The sequence below is a fragment of the Chiloscyllium punctatum genome, chromosome 10 (genome assembly GCF_047496795.1).
Source record: "Chiloscyllium punctatum isolate Juve2018m chromosome 10, sChiPun1.3, whole genome shotgun sequence".
In the NCBI taxonomy this organism is placed as follows: domain Eukaryota; kingdom Metazoa; phylum Chordata; class Chondrichthyes; order Orectolobiformes; family Hemiscylliidae; genus Chiloscyllium; species Chiloscyllium punctatum.
In genome coordinates this window covers 38,818,351-38,843,178 of record NC_092748.1, presented here as the reverse complement: position 1 = coordinate 38,843,178, position 24,828 = coordinate 38,818,351, and the positions used below count along the sequence as shown (strand labels likewise).

Below are 24,828 nucleotides of genomic sequence, written 5' to 3'. Positions count from 1 at the left end.
GCCTCAGTACTCAATACCAACAGCTGCCAATCTCCTAGCACCATCCTACAACTCATCCACTTCATCCTCGACCACATGGTTTTCATCTTGACAACCAATTTTTCATCCAGACACACGGAACAGCCATAGGGACCAACTTTGCACCCCAATATGTCAACATTTTCATGCACAAGTTTGAACAAGACTTCTTTGTTACACAGGACCTCCAATCTGCACTATACACAAGATATATTGACGACATTTTCTTCCTCTGGACCTAAGGAGTCACTGAAAAGACTACACAGTGTTATCAACAAGTTTCATCCCACCATCAGTCTTACCATGGATTACTCTTCAGTATCTGTTTAATTCTTGGATACATGCATCTCCATCAAGGATGGACACCTCAGTACCTCACTCTACCACAAACCCACCAATAAGCTCAAGATGCTGTACTTCTTTAGCTTCCACCATAAACATATTAAAACAGCTATCCCCTACAGACAAGCCTTGCATTTGCACAGGGTCTGTTCAGATGAGGAAGAATGCGATGGACAACTGAAGGTGCTTAAAGACACCCTTATAAGAACAGGGTACGATGCTCAACCCATTGATCACCAGTTCGAATGTACCACAGCAAGAAACCATAATGACCTCCTCAGGAGACAGGCACGGAAAGCGACAGATAGGCTACCCTTCGTTGTCTAGTACTTCCTGGGAGCGGAGAAACTACACCATGTTCTTCACAACCTGCAACACATTGTTGATGAGGATAAGCACTTCTCATGAGCAACTTCCCTACGTCTCCATGTCTCACCTTTAAACAACTGCTGAATCTTAAAGAGACAATTGTTCGCAGCAAACTGCCCAGCCTTCAGGGCAACACTAACCACAACACCATACAACCTGTCATGGCAATCACTGTAAGACATGTCAGAGTGTCGACATGAATACCACCATTACACGTGGGAACACCAACCACCACATATGCAGCAGGTACTCATGTGACTCAGCCAACATTCTCTATCTCATAAGCTGCAGGCAAGGATGCCCCAAGACATGGTATATTGGCAAGACCAAGCAGACACTACGACAACAGATGAATCGACACCGCTAGACAGGGGTGTTCCCTCCCAGTCAGGGAACACTTTAGTGGTCAAGGACATTTGGCCTTGGATCTTCAGGTGACAACCCTCCATGGCGGACTTCCGGATACGCAACAACGCAAAGTGGCCGAGCAGAGGCTGTTTAGCTAAGTTCGGTACCCGTGAGGATGGCCTCAACTGGGACCTTGCGTTCATTTCACAGTACAGGTGACCCCACTACACTATACACTCTCTCTCACACACACAAACACACACACAAGCATATATACACACACATTCATGCAGACCCTCTTTCATACACATGCTCTCTTTCAGACAGACACACATAAATCCCCCCACACTCACACCCATGCACACAATCTCTCACAAGCTATACTCTGCCACACTCATGCACACACTCTACCAAACGTGCACACAAACAACACATACACATTTTCTCTCTCACTCACATGCTCACACACACACATATAAGTCTATAGGATGAATTTGCATTTGCAGAATTATAATTGCAGATATATCCTATTTTGTTCAAAAAGCACATAATCTGCAAGCAGTCAATGCAGGCAGTCAATCCATGTAATATTTTATGAATTCCTACTTTGGAAATAGAACCAGTCTAGCTCAAGATTGGGATACAGACAGACTCTAACCTCACACCTTTACTGCATTGTCTGAGCTGAGATGTCACCTTTTTTTTAATAAAACCTTAAGTTATCTTGGGAATGTGACTTGAAAGCAGTTCTGGGGTTTACATATTAATGAACCGAAACCTGAAACCCATTCTAAAAGATGAAAGACTTAACAGTAATCTAGGTTTGTTCAATATATTGTTTCAGTTGCACGACACTGCGATCTTTTGCTATAAATTCTGTGTCTTACGATCCTGCTCAACAGCTACCTAATGAGGGAGCAGCGGCCAGAAAGCTAGTAATTTCAAATAAACCTGTTGGACAGTAACATGTTGTCATGTGATTTTTAACTTTGTCCACCCCAGTCCAACACTGGCACCTCCATATCTTCACTACGATAGCTCAATGACTGAGGAGGCAGATCATCTGCGAGGGCAATGAATTTTCATGAGCCTTTATCAACATCTTAATAAGAAACAGCGTACTGGAGGGGTGATGGGAGAGAGAGAGAGTGTAGAAATCAATGCAAGAAATCCAACAGCAGAGAAATCAAAGCAACAAGGAGATCAAAGGCATTAAGTATTGCCAAGCAGGAATCAATGATAGTAGAAATGGATGCTGTTCATGCTTTCAGCTTTTTCTTATCACAGCTATCACTCCTATTACATTGCTGGAAATACTTCCAATCTATATGTTATTGAACAGTTTGTGAAACCAGTGGCAACAACGCAGTTAGGAAACACATGGTTCTTGAAGCTCAACTGTTTATTAAGACCTTCAGTCTGTTTCCAGCAGGTGCTGAGTCTGAAATTGTTGCCTGCACATTTTTAGACTTAAAGGAGAAACCACAAAACAAAAACTGGTACATTTTTTTCAAAAAACTTCTGTTTTTAAACATTTACAATAAATTGAGCACAAATTCTTACCGCGCAGACTCTTTCTAATGTCGGCATCCATGATGTTGCCAGGTGGCAGTTTTGTAATACCACCCAGGACCCTTGCTTCACAGCCTTCTCAATCATATTCATGGCTATTGGCCCTTGACCCTGCCCAAGGGACAGAGAGCTCAGCTTAGATCCCCCAAATCCCTGTACAAACAGAAGAAATTGATTGATATTTTTCACATGGATGCACATAAAGACCAGAATTTTCTCAGCACCATGTTTTTTTTTAGATTACTTACAGTGTGGAAACAGGCCCTTCGGCCCAACAAGTCCACACCCCCCCGCCGAAGTGCAACCCACCCATACCCCTACATCTACCCCTTACCTAACACTACGGGCAATTTAGCATGGCCAATTCACCTGACCTGCACATCTTTGGAGTGTGGGAGGAAACCGGAGCACCCGGAGGAAACCCACGCAGACACAGGGAGAACGTGCAAACTCCACACAGTCAGTCGCCTGAGGTGGGAATTGAACCCAGGTCTCTGGCGCTGTGAGGCAGCAGTGCTAACCACTGTGCCACCGTGCCGCCCATGTAGACTGCTTGGAGACAGGACAAGGAGTTGAAACACATCAGACTGTCTTCCCACATTGCCATAGAATTATAGAATCCTGACAGTGTGGAAACAGATCATTTAGCCCAACAAGTCCACACCGATTCCTCCAAAGAGTAACCCACCCAGACCCATTCTCCTATCCTATGACCCTACATTTACCCCTGACTAAATGCACCTAACCTGCATATCTCTGAACATTATGGGCAATTTAGCATGGCCAATTCACCTGATCTGCACATCTTTGGAGTGTGGGAGGAAACCGGAGAACCTGGAGGAAACTGTGAGCAGTTGTGTTTATCTAGACATTTGCAATGGGCTGTGAAGCAATGTACTCGAAAAGGTCAATTAGCCCTTAATTATGTACTACACTGAAGTTTACAGAAGGCAAATGGGCCCCTACTGTATCAGGACTCAGAAACACAGTCTCAATTTAATAAGAGCCCTATCATATGATTTTGCACATCCCATGTAGGAAGAGGTAGAAAGCTTCAAAAGGCACTTCTCCTTCAAACTGATCAATACCCCACACAGTTCTGTGCACAGAATTTTCAAATTATTTCAACTAATAGGCACAGGCCACTGTCTTGCAGAGGATTTCTTTCACTTCACCTGCCTGACCTTCTGTGGTGGAGTCCGAGTGCACTAATCGGATCTCCTTTGTATATCTGCTGCCTATTATTTGGAGGACAACTTTGAATGTGGCCTGTTAAATCCTGTAAGATTACACTTTAGGATTTACCTCTAATACAGGTGGGGTTCGAAAGTTCTAATCCTCTCGTTAACCGAACATTAATATTGTGTGCTGAAAATTCTGGCCATTATTTCCATTTTAAAACACAGCTGAAGCAGTATAATGCCAAATGATTTATTTTTTGTGCAATAGTGAATCATTCAATATAGAGACAGCAAAGCTTTTCAAAAGTAGTTATTTATACACAAGCCCATAAAGATATTGTTATATTGATTTTCTTACTCTACCCCAAGTGGTTCCTGTGAGGGTAATAATGCTGGTATATTTACTAGGAAATGCAAGTTCAGACATCAACTATCCACAGTACATGTTCAATTTTAGTTAGGTGCATTTAGAATCTAATACTGCACTTACTGAACATCAGCCTCCATTAGTAATACCACAATGTAAATCAGATGATCCATGGTTGCTTAATCAATTGCATGTCTTTTCACCATGCCTTTTCAATAGGAGCATTACAGAGCTTTTTGAAAGTGTAGAGTGCTGTGGGAAGGCAAAGGAAAGTTGGCGGAGTACTTGCTCAGGAGTACTGTTTCTGGTCAAGCATCATGAGTGGGACTTAAGAGTAAGTCCAATATTAAAACATGGAGGGTCTGAAGGTTAAAGGAAATTACTACGGTAAGGTGGATTGCTGCCATAGAAGAGTTGAAAGTGAGAACAATATGGATCAAAGTTGATTTCTGTAGTCTGTTTAGTTCACTTGACCTATCAACTGAACAATCAGATTTATCATTAGCTTGCATCAGAAAGTTAGGAGGCTAAAACCAGTGAGCTGTTTTAATGTACAAAGGTAGAGTCATAGAGATGGGAAACAGACCCTTTAGTCCAACTCGTCCGTGCTGACCAGATATCCTCAATAAATCTCATCCCATTTGCCAGCATTTGGCCCACATCCCTCTAAAGCCTTCCCATTCACATATCCATCAAGATGCTTTTCAAACATTGCAAATGTATCAGCTTCCACCACTTCCTCTGGCAGCTCATTCTATACACGCAGCACCTTCTGCATGAAAAAGTTGCTCCTTAGGTCCTTTTCAATCTTTCCCCTCTCACATTAAACCTATGCCCTCTAGTTTTGGACTCCCCTATCCTGGGGAAAACCTTGGCGATACATCCTATCCATGCCCCTCATGATTTTATAAACTTCTATAAGGTCACCCTCAACAGCTGATGCTCCAGGCAAAGCAGCCTCAGCCTCTTCCTACAGCTCAAACCCTTCAACCCTGGCAACACCTTTGTAAATACTTTCTGTACCCTTTCAAGTTTCACAATATCCATCCTGTAGCAGGGGGACTCGAATTGAATACATATACTGGATTAGTGGTGCTGGAAGAGCACAGCAGTTCAGGCAGCATCCAACGAGCAGCGAAATCAACGTGAAGGGCTTTTGCCCAAAACGTTGATTTCGCTGCTCGTTGGATGCTGCCTGAACTGCTGTGCTCTTCCAGCACCACTAATCCAGTATTTGATCTTCAGCATCTGCAGTCATTGTTTTTACCTAGAATTGAATACAGTATTTCAAACAAGGCCTAACCAATGTTCTGTACAACCACAGCATGACCTCCCAACTCCTATACTCAATGCACTGACCAATAAATGATGTTTAACAATAACTTACAGTATTTGAACCACACTTGAAGTGTATCTAAAACATGCTATATTTTCACTATTTGGGTAGGAATTCTCACACATCAGTTTTGACCAATTTGGTCCATGAAGAGAAAGATAACTATTATGGATTTGACTCAAATCTTTCAAGGCAAATAAGTTTGGTAAAATTTGATCAGAATTCATCTGATGGATTATCCTTCCAATTTCAAGGACCAGACTTATTTTGTATTTGCTTGCTTAGTAGCACCAGCTTTGAACATTATTCCACAATAAAATTGTACCCTCACGTCAGTACTCTAATATTTACTATGTCAAGGCTTTGCAGCAGGAGTAGTAGGAGGTGCATTTCCTTGAAAAGCATGGGTAGATTCAACACATTTTTAATCAGCAATATTGTTATTACTTTTCGATATACCTGATCTTCAGCAAACTTGAGGAGGGCAGCCATTGGGTCAGCACCAGGCGAAAGGATGAATATAAGTGGTGCAATGCAGTGACTGTCGCCAAAAGCGCTACCCAGATCAAATGGAGGAGGTTCAATGAATTGTCGGCCAAGTTTAGCTGTTACATATTCCTGCGTCATTGGAATAAACTGAAGAAGAGTTGATTTTTTAAAGATATGAACTTCAAATAAAATGTTACTACTAATCAATCATGCAATAAATCATACTCCAACATGTGCAGACAGGAGTGTCAGCTTTAATTAGCAATGCAGTGACAAATTTGAGATAGCTTATATATTGCCAAGTAGAATATCCTGAAGCAAAAAACAAACTTATACTTGTTTAAATTTTAACACAAACATTTTTATTAAATTGTGATTGTAGTATCAGTGATCTCTCTTTTTGGGATTTTATACTCAAAGCCAGTTACAGAATTAGGAGAAGATCCTGTCACGAAGAAAGGTGATTCTCAAATGCTTCACAGTAAATATGCATTCAGTAGTATTCTTAAAACCTTTGGAGTGCAATTTGGAATCTTGGATTACTCTGATTTTTTTTGGGGGGGAAAGTTGGTACATCATGCATTCTAATCAATTTGAATCTGCACTTAGCATCCAAGGACAGATGATGCAGTGAAGTGTTGTAAATAACTGCTATTGCATCAGGTACAGAAGTTCTTAAAGCTTCCCACATTTATAACAGAATGGTTACTGGCATACTGAAGTACATGGAACACAAGACAATATAACCACCGAGATTGTAACATTTGGTGCACAGGGAAAATACAATTCTTGCTGAAGGAACGTTTGGAAGAATGATGGTTGCAAGTTCAAGATAGAGATGAGTGATGCATCGATGTAGCAATAATCTAATATAAAATCTACAATCTAATCTGGATCTCTATTTTGATAGATGTATGGTTGCATTAACTTACAACAAATGTTGTGATTTCAGGTTGTGTTAAACCCGAACCCTATCATTACTGATCAAGATCAAATCACATTATAGAGATATTAGAATCATTAGACAGATTATAGGAGTTTGAATTACGTGCGCTATGACATAAGGTGTGGTAGAACTGAATAAGAAGTCTGCCAATACCCATATTGAAGTCAGGAACATCACACTTCATCTTTTATGCTTCTCTCAAGCAGCGAGGCAAGTTTTTTGCTAAGGCAATTATGAGAAATTAATGCTTGTTAAACATCTTGTGGATGGCCAAGCTTACCTCATGAATAGCCAGTTACCAAACAAGCCAGATGTCAAGAAAACTAGACACGGAAACAAGTCTGGGTACCTGGTGCATTCAGCTCACTACTTAGTATTATTGACATTTGTGTTGTATTTGAATAAACAGCAGTTCAGGACATGATCTACAGGCACCAGAAACATGCACCCATCTCCACAGACACTGCAATGACCCAGCTCCACACGACTATCCAGGGCACCTCTAATACAATGGAAGCCTGGCTTGCATTGCAGGAAGTGCAAGCAACTAACTGCAGCTCGGACACTTTGTGCGCAGGGACAAGGACCTAGCTAACTGATTGGACAAGGCTGCATCTCAGGGCTGCTCGTTTACTTAGCAGCTCTCAGCATGTCGCTGGAAGAATATAGCAAGCCAGGCAGCATTAGGAAGTGGAGAGATCAACACTTTGGGTGCAACCCTTGTTCAGGACTGGGTGTGAATGTTGGGGGAGCTGCAGATAAAGGGGGTGGTGTGGGCAGGGTGGTGAAGTAGAAAGAGGTAAAGACAGGTTGAGGGTATGACCCGGTTGATCAATCGGAGGAATGAATCTAGTTGGTGGCAGGGAGCAGTGGATGGGGTTGGGAAGGGAGTCGGGAGGTGGGAAGGGATGTTTTTGAAATTGGAGAACTCAATGTTGAGTAATCTGCCCAGGTGGAAGATGCGGTATTGATTCTCCAATTTGCAGTATGGTTCATTGTGGCAATGGAGATGGCCAAGGATGGTCAAGTTAGAAAGGGAGCAGTTAGGGGAATTGAAATTGGCGGTGACTAGGAGGTTCTGGTCAGCCCCTATGGGCCCAGCTGCAATGCTCAGTGAACCATTCCCTAAGTTTACCTTCAATCTCCCCAATTTAGAGAAGACCACATTGGGAGCACCTGATGCAGTAAACTAGGTTGGAGACCAAACATAAACTTAGGGAACAGTTCACCAAGCATTGCAGCCAGGCCTGCAGCCTTTCAATACTTTGGCACTCTGGGACACCTGGGACTTGTGTAATTATACAGGTACAATCCTTTATCCAAAATCCTGAAATTCAAAAAGTTCCAAAATCCATAGTTTGTTTCATGAAGTAGTTTTCTCTCTAACAAGGTAGTTTGGAGTGCAAACCACACCCTCTTGGCCCACATCGCTCAGATGTGATGTGGTGGCGTGGCCCAGTACTGGCAGACATCAATTCTGTCTCAGCACTCGTAGTACTCACAGATGCATCTGTTGTTTGGTATGAATTTTTATATTTCATCATTAAACTGTCACTTAAAAATTCTGAATTCGAAACTGCGAAAACCAGCTAGCCCCAAGGATTTTGGATAAAGAATTGTGTATCTGCATTAGGTGGCTTTGCATGCAGGGACACAGATCTAATGTATCTGCATAGAGTGCTTCTAACAGGTTTTAGCTTCTTTGCTTAGTGCTCATTCACTTTACCTTGGAGTCTGTGAGCTTCACATTGCTCTTTAGATGCACATTTACTGAGTGCAACACTGATTTGCTGGCTGCCAGCCTCTTTGTGAGTCACACCACTTTCTTAGCATACAGGATCTTTAATGTTCAGCTACTGACTGCCAACCTCTATGGCTTGTATTGCTATTTGGCGCAGAAAGAAAGGCAGTCTTGATAATGGAGAGCACTAAAAAATCAATATATCACATAGCATGTGCAGCTTTGGGCGACATCAATGTCAGACTGCAGTATGTACCTGCATTTTACTGAGTAAATATACTACAAGAAAATGACTATTCGTGAAAGTCAAAGGGGAGCAGCTTTTGGTGCACTTAAGGGAAATATGGTAATTGAAGGGCTACCACTGCAGTCAGTCAAGTGGATTGTCCTATTCAAATCTAGTAGATGGCAATAGTCTATCAGGTACTTGATTCTGCTCGAGTTCCGGGGTCTATGTCTTTCTGTATCTGGGTTGCACCAGGTTCACCCCACAAGTTGTGAAAACAATCCAGGGACTGGATGCTGTTGAAACATTGGTCCAGTAATGGGCCATAGTCAGTTGGAGTTGTACTGCCAAATCAATCTGAGGTGGACCACTGTCTGTCCTTGAGATTTGGTTAATAATGGTTGAGGTCTTACAGGGTAGTCTATGTTGTCCTGCGGAAAGTAAGCAATTCAAATCTGGGACCTACTTGTGCAGAGTTGCTGAGGTAACAGTAATGGTGATATGGGGAAATTATAGATAGTAGGGTGAAAGGGCCTCTGTGAATTAGAGGAGATTGGGAGCTCTGGAAGTTGGAGATAGGGAGTATATCAAATAGGTCACAGAAACTCTTGCCAAAAAGGGTCATGGGAATTTCTAAAGTCATGGCCTCTGGGGGGGTTAAGTGAAGACATTAATAGTTATGTAAAAGGCTTCAATAGAATTGGAGGGCCGGGGCGGAGGGAGGTGCTGAAAGGTCATGAGAACCACAAGGACAGTAATACAAAGGAAATCTTAAAGGGTGAAGGGAAATTTCTTTAATACAGGCAGAGCAGGTAACTCACTCACACAGAAACAAAGCTGAACCTTAGCAAGACAGACAAAAAGTCAACTGCGCAACAACCAGATAAAATGATTGATTTCACATACAGAATGGGCAAAAATTCGTTACTACTTTTAAACATTGGGAAAAAGTAAAAGTCTTGGAACTGGATGCCCACCCAGTTGGAAAATTCATACCACCACTGACTGAGTAAATACTTTCAATTTGCACTTCATTGGCATTGTCTAAGAATGTACATTTAAAGTGAGGGCCTCAAGCAAACATGACCACTTATACTGTACACAGGATGAAAGGACCTGGTCTGTTACATCAAAACAAACGTTTCTTCTGCTGTGGTTTGGGGACTGTCCTGGTGGTTTAATGGCAAAGTTTTATACCACATGTGGCATAAAAACTTTGTTTGTGTAATGTATAATTAGATAAAGTAACATACCGTAATGTTATGGCTCCAAAAAGAGCTAAGGCCTCCTTGGGAAGTCTCCATGCATTTCATCCTGATGCCCATCAGGGGGTCACAGTAATCCTGAATTTTTATGCCAGAAGTTCATTCTAGAAAAAAACTCAGGACCTGCATCAAATCTCCTAATTCTCAATCTTTAAGTGTATCCTGGATGATATTGATGTCATTTTTCACAGGCACAGATTCTCATATTACTGCCCTGTGGTGCAGAGTAAAGCAGTTCGGACAATGGGATTCTCCATGATCACTGGCCTGGGGCATAGTGCACTATCGACTGTACGCATGTCGCTACGATAGCACTATATCAACCACCTGCAGAGATGGTCAACAGAAAAAGCTTCCACTTCACCAATGTTCAAATTATATGTGACCATCAATGCCAGAGTAATGCATCATCGAAATAATCTAACTGAAACCTACTTCTAGGTTGAATGAGCTGGACTTGGACTTAATTTAATTGTTCAATATAATATGCAAGCAGCCCTCACTTACTACAAGGATATGTGAATTTTTTATTTTTGTAGTCCTTGACCTTTTGTTTCACTGAATAAATGTCTCATTATCCCTGTGATTGTAAGGTGATCTTTGGGTGATCCCACTTTCAATATAAAATTATGTGTGCCAAAATCTCTTATGATAACCAGTAGATTGAGATTGTGCAGATTAACAATAGATTAGTACTGGTGGAATGAAGCACAGCACAGCACAGTGCAATGAAGCAAACTTCGTTGGTTGTCCATTGAGGTCTCTCCAACTCCACCTGAATGGATAGTTTCTTCTCCATCTCAATCCAGAATTCTTTCCTTTCTGAAAATGAAGAGCCTGATGTCCAACAACAGTATCCCCCACCTCCAAATATGGCCTCGAACCTCAGGCTCAGTTGTGGGCCAATTTTATTTGTCCATTGAGATGACAGTCATAGAGTAATAGAGATGTATAGCATGGAAACAGACCCTTTGGTCCAACCTGTACATGCCGACCAGATATCCTAACCCAATCTAGTCCCACCTGCCAGCACCCAGCCCATATCCCTCCAAACCCTTCCTATTCATATACCCATCCAAATGCCTCTTAAATGTTGCAATTGTACCAGACTCCACCATTTCTTCTGGCAGCCATTCCATACCTTTACCACCCTCTGTGTGAAAAAGTTGCCTCATAGGTCTCTTTTATATGTTTCCCCTCTCACCCTAAACCTATGCCCTCTAGTTCTGGACTCCCTGACCCCAGGGAAAAGACTGTGTCTATTTACCATATCCATGCCCCTCATAATTTTGTAAGCCTCTATAAGGTCACCCCTCAGCCTCCAACGTTTCAGGGAAAACAGCCCCAGCCTGTTCAGCCTCTCCCTATAACTCAAATCCTCCAACCCTGGCAACATCCTTGGAAATCTTTCCTGAACCCTTTCAAGTTTCACCACACCTTTCCGATTGGAAAGAGACCAGAATTGCATGCAATATTCCAACAGTGGCGTAACAAATGTCCTGTACAGTCGTAATATGACCTCCCAACTCCTGTACTCAATACTCTGACCAATAAAGAAAAGCATATCAAACACCTTCTTCACTATCCTATCTACCAGCAACTCCACTTTCAAGGAGCTATGAACCTGCACTGCAAGGTCTCTTTGTTCAGCCTAGGATCTTACCATTAAGTATATAAGTCCTGCTTAGATTTGCTTTCCCAAAATGCAGCTCCTCGCATTTATCTAAATTAAACTCCATCTGCCACTTCTTAGCCCATTGGCTCATCTAGTCAAGATCCTGTTGTAATCTGAGGTAACCCTCTTCGCTGTCCACTACAGCTCCAATTTTGGTGTCATCTGCAAACTTACTAACTGTACCTCTTATGCTCGCATCCAAATCATTTATGTAAATGACAAAAAGTAAAGGACCCAGCACCGATCCTTGTGGCACTCCACTGGTCACAGGCCTCCAGTCTGAAAAACAACCCTCCACTACCACCCTCTGTCTTCTACCTTTGAGCCAGTTCTGTATCCAAATAGCTAGTTCTCCCTGTATTCCGTGAGATCTAACCTTGCTAACCAGTCTCCATGGGGAACCTTGTCAAATCTTAAAAATGTGTTGCTGGAAAAGCGAAGCAGGTTAGGCAGCATCAAAGGAGCAGGAGAATCGACGTTTCAGGCATAAGCCCTTCCTGAAAAAGTCGATTCTCCTGCTCCTTTGATGCTGCCTGACCTGCTTCGCTTTTCCAGCAACACATTTTTAAGATTTGACAAGGTTCCCCATGGAGACTGGTTAGCAAGGTTAGATCTCACGGAAACTGCTGGCCTTTTCCAGCAACACATTTTTAAGCTCTGATCTCCAGCATCTGCAGTCCTCACTTTCTCCTAGTTGATTTGAACCTTGTCAAATGCCTTACTGAAGTCCATATACAGTGGAACCCGATTATCCGAATACCAATTATCCGAAAATCGGATTATCTGAATGAGATCTCGATGTCCTGATACAAAATTTACATCAAAGATGTGTTCCAACACTGACCACATTTTTTGTTTACAGTGATTAAACAGGCACCGTCTCCAAATGACTGACCTCCCGCCCTCTCTCTCTCCCCACACTTTCACTGGCATTCTAGAGGGGGGTGTACCCTAAATCCCCCACCCACCCCCACTTCCCAGGAATAATCTCTCCAACATTGTCCTGTGCAAGGCAAATGTGGAACCTGTCAAAACGTTGCAGTAAAAAGTTGTGTATGTGTGTGTGTGTGTGTGCGCACTATTTGGAGACTTACCCCACAAAGGCAGTAGTAGCAGCAGTCTTATTGTTGATGTGCAGTTCAGATGCCCCGGAGAGGGGCCAGGGGTGGATGGAGCGGGGGGTAGCGGGGGGCTGTGTTAGGGGTGGGGGCGTGCACGCTTTGTGCTGGGGTGTGGGGACAGGTGGTGGGGTTGGACCAGGTTGGGCGGGGGGGTGGGTTTGGACCGGGTTGGAGACGGGGGCGGATTTGGATCATGTTGGGGGCGGAAGATGGGGTTGGGTGGGTTGGGGACAGGGGAGCGGATTTGGACCGGGTTGGGGGCGGGAGGGGGGGCGCGGGGCGGGTTTGGACCTGGTTGAGGCAGGAAACGGGGTTGGGTGCAGGGGTGGGGGGGCGGGGGTTGGACCAGGTTGGGGGCAGGGGACGAGTTGGGTGCGGAGGGGAGGGGTTGGAATGGGTTTGGGGGCGGGGTCTCGTGCGATGTGTGCTGCTGCAGTCTCCTGAACATGGAGCAGACTTTAAAACACTGAGCCCCAGAGGAGAGGCATTTAATTGATTTTCCGAATAATCGATTGTCCGAACGAAATAGTGCCCGCCCATCACGTTTCCACTGTGAGACATGATTTCCCATGCACAAAGCCATGTTGACTATCCCTAATCAGTACTTGCCTTTCCAAATACATGTACATCGTGTCCCTCAGAATTCCCTCCAACAACTTGCCCACCACTGAGGTCAGGCTCACTGGTTTATAGTTCCCTGGCTTGTCCTTACCGCCCTTCTTAAACAGTGGCACCACGTTGCCAACCTCCAGTCTTCCGGTACCTCACCTGTGACTATCGATGATACAAATATCTCAGCAAGAAGCCCAGCAATCACTTCTCTAGCTTCCCACAGAGTACTGGGGTACACCTGATCAGCTCCTAGTGATTTATTCACCTTTATGTGTTGCAAGACATCCAGCACTTCCTCCTCTATAATATGGACATTTTGCAAGATGTCACCATCTATTTCCCTACAGTCCATATCTTCCATATCCTTTTCCACAGTAAATACTGATGCAAAATACTCGTTTATTTTCTCCCCCATTTAATGTGGGTCCACACAAAGGCTGCCTTGCTGATCTTTGAGGGGGCCTATTCTCTCCCTAGTTACCATTTTGTCCTTAATATATTTGTAAAAACCCTTTGAATTCTCGTTAACTCTATTTGCCAAAACTATCTCATGTCCCCGTTTTGCCCTCCTGATTTCCCTCTTAAGTATACTCCTACTTCCTTTATACTCTTCTAAGGAATCACTCGATCTATCCTGTCTACACCTGACATATGCTTCCTTCTTTTTCTTAACCAAACCCTCAATTTCTTCAGTCATCCAGCATTCCCTGTATCTACCAGCCTTGCCTTTCACCCTGACAGGAATATACTTTCTCTGGATTCTCGTTATCTTATTTCTGAAGGCTTCCCATTTTCCAGCCATCCCTTTACCTGCGAACACATGCCCCCAATCAGCTTTTGAAAGTTCTTGCCTAATACCATCAAAATTGACCTTGCTCCAATTTAGTTCTTCAACTTTTAGATCTGGTCTATCCTTTTCCATCACTATTTTAAATCTAATAGAATTATGACAGAAATTTGAATATGTTGGAAATGGATGGAAGAGCAATTAATGGTGATGCACAAATAGGAGAAGTGGTGAGGTGTTTCCAGTTAGTGATTAGGAAGTGCAGAGGACAAAGACAGTTAGTAGCTTGGGAGCAAGAAGTAGTTGACAGGTATTGAATGGACACAACTCATGGAATACTAAGAATTGTAGACATGAGCTTTGGTGAGAGGTATATGCAATGGCAGAATTAAAGTGAGCAGTGGTCCTGTGAGAGTGGTGTTAGCAAGAGGCGCAGAGGGCAGATTATTGATCTTCTTCCTCCATTACTGGGCACTCCTTTTCATCCATAACAAAACACTGACCTGGGTTGCACTTTATGTCCAGGCTGGCCAGGTCCAGTGATGTGACTCCATGCAGCAGCCCATTGGAAAAGTCCCCCAAAATGTCCAAGTCCGAGTCTGCAAATCAGAGACTGAGCTATCTATTCCTCTGAGCCTTATGTTGAATGCTGAGGCTCAAGCCTCATAATGAGGGCAGTTCCTGGCCTGCAGCGTCTGAATAGGTGTGCAGCAGGGCTTTAAATATGGCACCAAAGTCATGTTAATGTCATGAAAGTGGCAAACACTTCCATGTCTCCAGGCATGCAATTCCCCAAAGCAAGGTATCTGATAGCCTGGTTGCATAATTCACATGATTCCTGAAGAAGGGCTTATACCGAAACATCGATTCTCCTGCTCCTTGGATGCTGCCTGACCTGCTGTGCTTTTCCAGCAACACATTTTTCAGCTCTGATCTCCAGCATCTGCAGTCCTCACTTTCTCCTGCATAATTCACAAGGTGATGAGCAGAAGATTGAGACACAAAAATCACTGTGAGCTACCACGGACCAATGAATTTCATTTATCACTCCGACAGAAAATGGGAAAATTCTGCCCGAGGGTCAAATGGAGTTGACAGAAAGACCACTTTGTAAAAGGTAAAAACAATGACTGCGGATGCTGGAAACCAGATTCTGGATTAGTGGTGCTGGAAGAGCACAGCATTTCAGGCAGCATCCGAGGAGCAGTAAAATCAACGTTTCGGGCAAAAGCCCTTCATCAGGAATACAGGTAGAGAGCCTGAAGGGTGGAAAGGTAAGTGAGAGGAGGGTGGGGGTGGGGAGAAAGTAGCATAGAGTACAATAGGTGAGTGGGGGAGGGGATGAAGGTGATAGGTCGGGGGGGGAGGGTGGAGTGGATAGGTGGAAAAGAAGATAGGCAGGTAGGACAAGTCCGCCTCCGCCGTATCTGCTCCCAGGAGGACCAGTTCCACCACAGAACACACCAGATGGCCTCCTTCTTTAAAGACCACAACTTCCCTTCCCACATGGTTAAAGATGCCCTCCAACGCATCTCGTCCACATCCCACACCTCCGCCCTCAGACCCCACCCCTCCAAACATAACAAGGACAGAACGCCCCTGGTGCTCACCTTCCACCCTACCAACCTTCGCATAAACCAAATCATCTGCTGGCATTTCTGCCACCTCCAAACAGACCCCACCACCAGGGATATATTTCCCTTCCCACCCCTTTCCGCTTTCCGCAAAGACCATTCCCTCTGTGATTACCTGGTCAGGTCCACACCCCCAACAACCCACCCTCCCAACCTGGCACTTGCCCCTGCCACCACAGGAATTGCAAAACCTGCGCCCACATCTCCTCCCTCACCTCCATCCAAGGCCCTAAAGGAGCCTTCCACATCCATCAAAGTTTTACCTGCACATCCACCAATATTATTTATTGTATCAGTTGCTCCCGATGCGGTCTCCTCCATACTGGGGAGACTGGACGCCTCCTAGCAGAGCGCTTTATGGAACATCTCCGGGACACCTGCACCAATCAACCACACCGCCCCATGGCCCAACATTTCAACTCCCCCTCCCACTCTGCTGAGGACATGCAGGTCCTGGGCCTCCTTCACCGTCGCTCCCTCACCACCAGACGCCTGGAGGAAGAACGCCTCATCTTCCACCTTGAAACACTTCAACCCCAGGGCATTAATGTGGACTTCAACAGTTTCCTCATTTCCTTTTCCCCCACCTCACCCCAGTTCCAAACTTCCAGCTCAGCACTGTCCCCATGACTTGTCCTACCTGCCTATCTTCTTTTCCACCTATCCACTGCACCCTCCCCCCACCGACCTATCACCTTCACCCCCTCCCCCACTCACCTATTGTACTCTATGCTACTTTCTCCCCACCCCCACCCTCCTCTCACTTATCTCTCCACCCTTCAGGCTCTCTGCCTTTATTCCTGATGAAGGGCTTTTGCCCGAAACGTCGATTTTACTGCTCCTCAGATGCTGCTTGAACTGCTGTGCTCTTCCAGCACCACTAATCCAGAAAGACCACTTCATCATGTGCACAAAATGAACTTATTCTGGAACTGGCTTTTTAAAAATATCCAACAATTAGCAAATGTTTATCTAGTGATACATTTTCATCAATAATAAAGTTAAAAATCCTGTTTATAAAAATGAGGTTATTTTGTCTTTTCCTAAAAATATTGTTGATATCTCTTTGTTTATTGTGTCTAAAATCAATTTTACTTCTCGTTTTTATGTCTTCTAAGTCATTTCAAGACTATACGCTTCTGTTAATAAGTTGTAGATATTAACTACATGGTTTAAGCTGTGAAGAAAATTGACATTTAAACCTTGTCTGGCCTCAGGCAGCGAATTACAAGCATCTTCTGGAAGCTTCTAAGACCTTCGGCCCATCGGCCAGGAAATACCTCTCGGTATGGCTCCTGAAAACAGCATGAAAATTGAAAAATTATTGGAAAATACCTACAAAATATTTTAAAAATGATAGTACAGATAATTCTTTGTACTAAGAACTGTAAAAGGTTAGATTTTTAACCACATTAAATTTTAAACCACTGATTGCATTAAATATATTTGATATCCTTATTTCAACTAAAACATCGATGATCCCCCATCTCAGCTATTCCTCAGTTTGTTTTTTTTTCTCCCTGGGCACTACTTTATCCCAAACAAACTCATTGTCCCACTATTAACCTGACCTTGCAAGTTTCTACCTTGATCTTCAATCTTCCTTGCCTCCTGAAAATTCTTGAACGTGTTATTTTGCAAATACACACCAATTAGTCCCACCACCCCTCTTCTGGATTGCGCCAAAGAAATTATGTATTCCGTACAATGAGTGCATAAGTTGTCTTGTCTCTCAAAGACAGTGTTTATTATATCATTCCCCTTCAATGCCCCTCACTTGGTCCATTCTGAAAATTTTCTTTGTAGGAAAACACTTTCAGTATTGGCTTCCATCTCCTCTTCTTCTTTCTCCTTCTGAGATGAACTTTGGATTCCAAAGGTGATGATACACTCTCATAATTGCAAGATTAAGGAGAAATCACAAACATGGAAACCCTTGTACATTAGCTATACATTTAGAGAGATCCCTTCTGGTTAAAGTTGTCATGGTGGTGGATAGAGGGTTACATATGTGTCCCAGAAATCCACCATCCCAGAGAATGCACTTAGTTAGTTAAACCCAGTCTTTCCTCCTCAGGAATGGGAAGATGAAGTTCACCTCCTATTGTTGACACCCCTTACCACCTCTCCAATACATCTGTGGATGGTAAACTGCAGCATATTTTCAATGTCATCAGCTTTCACTTTGAAGGATCCTATAGCTTAGGAAAAGGAGTGAGGGCAATCTTTGCAATCACAGAGAGGCTATCCTCCACCTGACTTAGACAGCATGTCACAGTGATCCGACTATATCAGTACCTCTTAGAAGCAAAGCCTCCTGAGCCTCTACTTCCAGTTCATCACAGATTAAGAGTCATGCTTCTGGAAAACACTTTCTAGTTAGTGGCTTCAATGGATAGCCCTCATTCACTCTCCTCCTCAGGGAGACTTCTCTCTATGCCTCCTTTCAACCTGCTACTTATCTCATATTGCAACTACTTTCCTCATACATACACAAAGTAATTTTCTGCTTTTATGCAGTCAGCAAAAATGTCTGAATTGCTTCAGCAATTCAACACACCAGTCCATAAACTTCACCAGAAAACAAGCTAATAGCACCTCACCTGAGTAGCTTGAAGTAGCCTATTATAGAGCACATCATTCTTCTTAGCTCTTGTTATTTCAGGAGTCAATAAAGGGAAATCAATAAAGGGATGGAAGGGGTCATCAACAGTGCGACCAAGCAGCACCTGTTCAGCAAAAACCTGTGCAGTGATATCCAGTTTGGGTTCCGCCAGGGCCACCCAGCTCCCGATATCATTACAGCCTTGGTTCAAACACGGACAAAGGAGCTGGATTCCAGAGATGAGAAAAGAGTAACAGCTCTTGACATCAAGGTGCATCTGACTAAGTGTGGCATCAAGGAGTCCTAGCAAAACTGGAATCAATGGATATCAGGAGCCAAACTCTCCACTGTGGTTGTTGGAGGTCAGTCATCTTTGTTCCAGGACATCTCTGCAGGAGTTCCTCAGGGTATTGTCTTAGGCCCAATCTTCAACCCCCTCATCAATGACTTGCCTTCCATCATAAGGTCAAAAGTGGGGATGTTTGCCGATGATGATTGCATAATATTCAGCACTGTTCATGGCTCCTCAGGTATTGAAGCAGAACATATTCAAATGCAAAAAGATCTGGACAATATCCTGGTTTGAGCTGACAAGTGATAACTAACATTCATGCCACACAAATGCTTGGCAATGACCAGCCCCAACAGGAGACTATATAACCACCACCTGTTGACATTCAATTCTCTCCCAATTACTGAATCCCCTGCTGTCAAGATCCTTGAATGTCATTGATCAGAAACTCACTGGAGTTACCACATAAACTAAGTGGAACAAGAGCAGGTCAGAGGCTAGGAATACTGTAATGAGTAGCTAACCTGGATGGGTCCAGTTCCAGCAACCTTCAAGAAGCTTGACACCATCCAGGAAAAAGCAGTCCACTTGATTGGCACCTCATCCACAAGCATCTAATCCCTCCACCACCAATGTTCAGCAGCAGCAATATGGTAGCAATGTGTACTATCTACAAGATGCAAGTTCCCTCCCAGACACTCACCATCCTGACTTGGAAATATATCGCTGTTCTTTCAGTGTCACCAGATCAAAAGCCTGGAATTCCCTTCCTGAAGACATTGTGAATCAACCTACAGCATGTGGACTGCAGCGGTTCAAAGCAGCAGTTCACTACCACCTTTTCAAGGACGAGGGATGGGCAATAAATGCTGGCCAGCCAGCAATGCATTTGGTGACCAATTTTGAAATCCTGATGTTGCGTCAGCTGCTGGTATCTGTGATGTCATGATCATGTATGTTCAGCAAATTCTAGCACAAGAATAGAATGCACCTGTGTACGCCATGCAAGTTGACCTTGTGGGCTATATGGGAAGCAGCTACCAGGGCCTCCTGAATACTTATCTGCAGGCAGACCTGTGCAACATGACTAGAAAATATAAATGTCATGCAGATTGATTTTGCACTCTTCCTGCCTCAGTGAGGATTCTTCAGTTGAATTTGTTGAAGAGATGAGCTGTTGCTTGCTCACACATTTCACAATCCCTGTGATGGACATTGTGTGTGGAGTAGAATTTCTAAACACCATGAATTGCAATGCAGAGCCAATAAATTGTCTTACACAACAATGCATAATAAAAACCTTCCTTCACTGCTAACTGACACATTCAGACTATTAAATTAGAGACAATTTACTAAAAACTTTGAGCAACATCAAACGAAGCTATTATACAGTTTGTGGAACCTATCAAAAACTTGCAATTTATCAGACTCTCAATTAATGCTATGGCATGCAGGCAAATAGGAATTATATTCCAGATTGAAACACGTATCTAAAATTTAGATCAGATTCAGACTAATGTTGCCTAACCTGTTAAATGCATTCAGCATTGCCTGTTATTCTTGCTTAGATACAGTTTCCTGGTTTTAGTATGTTAATATTCATATCAATTAGAAATTTCTGAGATTAAATTCACCCTTACAAAAATAAGGATATAATAAATAATCACTGCAGATGCTGAAAACATGAAAAAACTCAGTTGGCTAAGTAAATTTTATGTACTTATTTAGCCAAGTACATAAAAGTTTGGCTAAATACATGATGGACAAAGAAACAATACAGCAAGGTTGCAAACCACTCTTATACGAAATCTAACTAAGTTTATGAAAAGTAGAGATCAGCATTGTAAATACAAAAGGAAAGACGTGTTTATTTTGCACCCATTTGAAACAACTTCAAGCATATATGAATTAGGAACAACTAATGGACAGCCCCTGAGAGACTTTTAATAGTTACACAATTTATATACCTGTACTGTGGCTGTCTGTAATCATGTGCATGTTTCATATTATTTGACAAGTTAAATATCAAGCCTAAGATTGTACAGCCTGAATGCTTTATCATTTTTCACAAAGCAACTGTGCTACTCAAAGGTTTGTGTCATGTTTTGAACTAAATGCCTGATGGTAAATAATGTTGCACAGTGCATTAAGGAGCTGTCATTTGTAAGAAAAAATTGCAGTCAGTTGTTTTGTGTATCCTCTATACTTTGACAAGTACCAACATTTCAGCATGCGTTAAGTAACTCCATCACTCTGTACAAGCTAAATAATCAATATTCTGATTAAATAGCCTTGAAAGGGGATGTATTAAATTTGAAAAATCTCATTTTTCTTGCCACAAATTCCCAACCTACCAAGCTGTCATATACAGATTTCCATCCATCTAACAGAAGCACAAATTCCTTCCGGATGCCTGCAAATGCTTTAATCTCATCAAGACGGCAAAACTCGTCCCAAGCTTTTGTCGGAAGCCAGTCACATGGTTTCTCATAAGGGTTATCTAAGCCAATTCCACCAGTCAGCAAAAATGTCCATTCCTCATCATCAATCTGAAAGGAAAAGCATTAAAAATCAGATTATCTATATAATCTAATTAATAAATGATAAGTAAGCACAACTCAAGGGAAAACATTGCTTCAGTTTGAACTTTTAATAAGATTTAAACCTTGTCACTGGAAGTCTAGATTTCCTTTACTTTGGAATGTTAAATGTCTATTTGTGCTTATAAACTAATAAACATCATGAGTAAGTTATTAATAACATAATGAATTGCACTATTTTAATTTTGTACTGGGCTTGTTCAATTAAAATGTCATGCAGGGGTTATTACAATAGGATCAAGGTGTAGTGTGTGCCTGATGATACTTAAGTTGATCATATGAAATCCAAGTGAATTTATTTTCTAATAGTTCAAGGCCACTGCATTATACCCATTCCAGATTCATCATGAACAATGTTGAGTGTCAACTGGCTACTGGCTGCCAATCATGAACTGGATGTTATTCTTGACAGGCAATGAGGTATCGAGGGAATGGATGGAAGGAAATGGCATCAAATAGGGCAAAGGTTTAATATGGGGCATTGTATTATTGTCAAGGGACAACAAGTCATTTATCTTATCCCTGCACAATTCAGGCACTCCAGGGATAAAAATATAACATAATATGGTAGCCTGTTTCAGAAAAAAAAAATCAGAAATGTATGAACATGGCATTGTGTGTGTGCTCCGTTGCATTGTAACCCACATTGAATTATGAGATTACTTGGGACTGCCATGCTTATCTACGTGTGTCTCAAAGCTTGGTAGTTTGGTGTACAAGTCGTTACATTCTGAAAGATTCATAGCAGGCTTCCCTGATCACTAATGACAATGTTACTGAGCTTCAATGACAGTTTCAGTGTGTCAAAAGTGGCAAATGTGCAACATACATATGATAGATCACACATATGAAGGAATCAAAATTAGGGTTTTTATATTTAATTTACAAGATGCCATTCCGACAGCACACTTTCTTTTAAAATGGAGGAAAGATTGTTTCACTTTCAATATCAAAAATTCAATATGGTCTAATCTAGTCAGCTAAAACTCTTACTAGGAATTCCTCGAATTAGCAGACATCAATTTTATCACATTATTGACATAAATGCATGAAACTGACATGCACTGAACTTTTGCATGATGTTGCAGCTGTGTGAACAAATGACTGAGAATTTCAGCAGATAAATCACAGAATCAGAGTAAATTAGATTACATTACAGTGTGGAAACAGGCCCTTCGGCTCAACAAGTCCACACCGACCCACCGAGGCACAACCCACCCATACCCCTACATTTACCCCTTACCTAACACTACGGGCAATTTGGCATGGCCAATTCACCTGACCTGCACATCTTTGGACTGTGGGAGGAAACCAGAGCACCCGGAGGAAACCCACGCAGACACGGGGAGGACGTGCAAACTCCACACAGTCAGTCACCTGAGGCGGGAATTGAATGCGGGTCTCTGGCGCTGTGAGGCAACAGTGCTAACCACTGTGCCACCGTGTCGCCCACTAAATGTTCCAGAAAATTCCAGTATAATCATAATTTTCATTTACCTAATATATGCCTACTTATCTTGGGCAATGCTGTTGAACTGTAATTACACTGAAAAATTCCACAAAATTTCAAACCTTATGTTTTTAGCTACCTTCACCCATGTTTGTTCTTATTATGGAAGTTCACGGTGATTCCCCCTTTAAACAGATTTCATTTATTACTTTTCAACTCAGGACAAAAAGTGGAATTTGCTACAAGCTAAATGATTTACAAAAGCCATGCCATATTACAGGGAGGAATGAAAGCTTCTGTAAGACTATAGCAAAATAAACTTTTTAAAAAATAACTGTACATAACAAATTATAATAATGTCTTACAGGAATACTGATTAAAAGAAAACATTTACATTATTGCCATAAACCATAATTTTCCCTGTGTTCCTAAATATAATTTTCTTATATAACAGGGGCTATACAAAAGTAAGAAACTGACCAGTCCTTCATGCCTTAGTAGATTTATTGTCAAGCAAAATGAAAACAGCAGCTTGTCCTTTTCAAAGAGTGATCGGCACACATTCACATACAATGAATAAGTAAAATACTTTTGTAGAATCATCAACCTGCAAATGTTGAAAAATAAATTAAAGATTAAAAGTTATATTTAAAAATGCAACTATAAACAAGCCAGTGTTATTTTCATAGGTTATCTGCTTAATGTCGTATGAAAAATCAAAAATTTCCATCATGTATAAAGATTGCCTTTTTATTTTAGTGTTCTTTTAAAATTGTGGGTTGATTTGTGAAAGAACTATTGTTTAAAGAATGACGCATGTTCTGAAAAGCAACTGGCCTGACACTTAAGGCAAGCATTGTGTAAATAGCTGTTGAAAAAGCAGTAATTGAAGTGGTTGCAAACAAATTGAAACCAAAGGGTTCTGTATCCAGATGCAGCTGGACGGTAACAAGACTGAATGGTCAATGGACAACTGATTAATTATTGATGACCAAAGCCTTTTGCCTGCCAATGACCTTGTGATTAGTTCTCAGGTAACTGAACAACTAAGAGGTGGAATGAGGTAGAGAAATGTTTTGATCCCAACAGCACAGAAGCTCTGCCCTCTGCAGTAAAAAGCCATTTTAAATCTGAAGAAAACTAGTTCATCTTTACTTCAGCAGTTGTAAACTGTGACACTTAACTGCTAAGTCAGACACCTTTTATAAGTTAATCAGCCACCTGTGTCTCTTGAAAACCAGTGGAAACATCCAAAGAAAGACAATAAAAAAGCAACATTCTGACCAGTACAAGGATTATTTCCTTGATCAGTTAGTAGAAACCACTCCAGTCTCCCACTTTTTGCGTGCCCAGATCCTATTTTTTCCTGTTCATTTGTTTGTCTGTCTGAATGCGGGTAAGGAAGTGTTTATAGGGTGATAAAAGTTTTTAATTTATAGAGTTATATGTTGATGGTTTATCACTGTTTATCTGTAGCTGGAATCTAATCACTTGAAATAAACAGCAAATCTTATTAAGTACAAACATAGCCCATGCTATCAACCGAGGTCTGGAAGTTAGATATATTCAGGAATTTTGTCACTTTATTTTGACAACCTTAGCTTTTTTGACAAGTCCAGTAATAGCAGGGCTCAATTTCTAGCACCTTACCCCGGTGAAGTATCACACAAGTCTGCATGTCAGTTCATATAAAATGCAGCAAATCTTTCAAAGATGTTCAGAGTTTGCAAGCTAATTTTATAATAGAGCAAGGTCTACTGCTAGAACTTGATTTTGTTTTAAATCTTAGAAATCTATCAAATAATGTTCCTCTGCAATTTATTTCAAATTTATGTTAATATTCAAGACAGGA

General features: G+C 42.1%; 1 protein-coding gene across 1 annotated transcript in view; it reads right to left on the bottom strand.

Annotated features, from left to right (window-relative positions):
- The window catches only part of dnah7 (dynein, axonemal, heavy chain 7), a 398,230-nt gene that overhangs the window by 71,801 nt on the left and 301,601 nt on the right, over window positions 1-24,828 (bottom strand). Inside the window, exons 51-55 of the mRNA XM_072578963.1 lie at window positions 23,457-23,583; window positions 21,281-21,475; window positions 17,232-17,324; window positions 5,993-6,169; window positions 2,641-2,802 (exon numbers count right to left, since the gene is read on the bottom strand). Of these exons, the coding sequence (XP_072435064.1) occupies window positions 2,641-2,802; window positions 5,993-6,169; window positions 17,232-17,324; window positions 21,281-21,475; window positions 23,457-23,583 (754 nt within the window). The remainder of the gene's footprint in view (window positions 1-2,640; window positions 2,803-5,992; window positions 6,170-17,231; window positions 17,325-21,280; window positions 21,476-23,456; window positions 23,584-24,828) is intronic.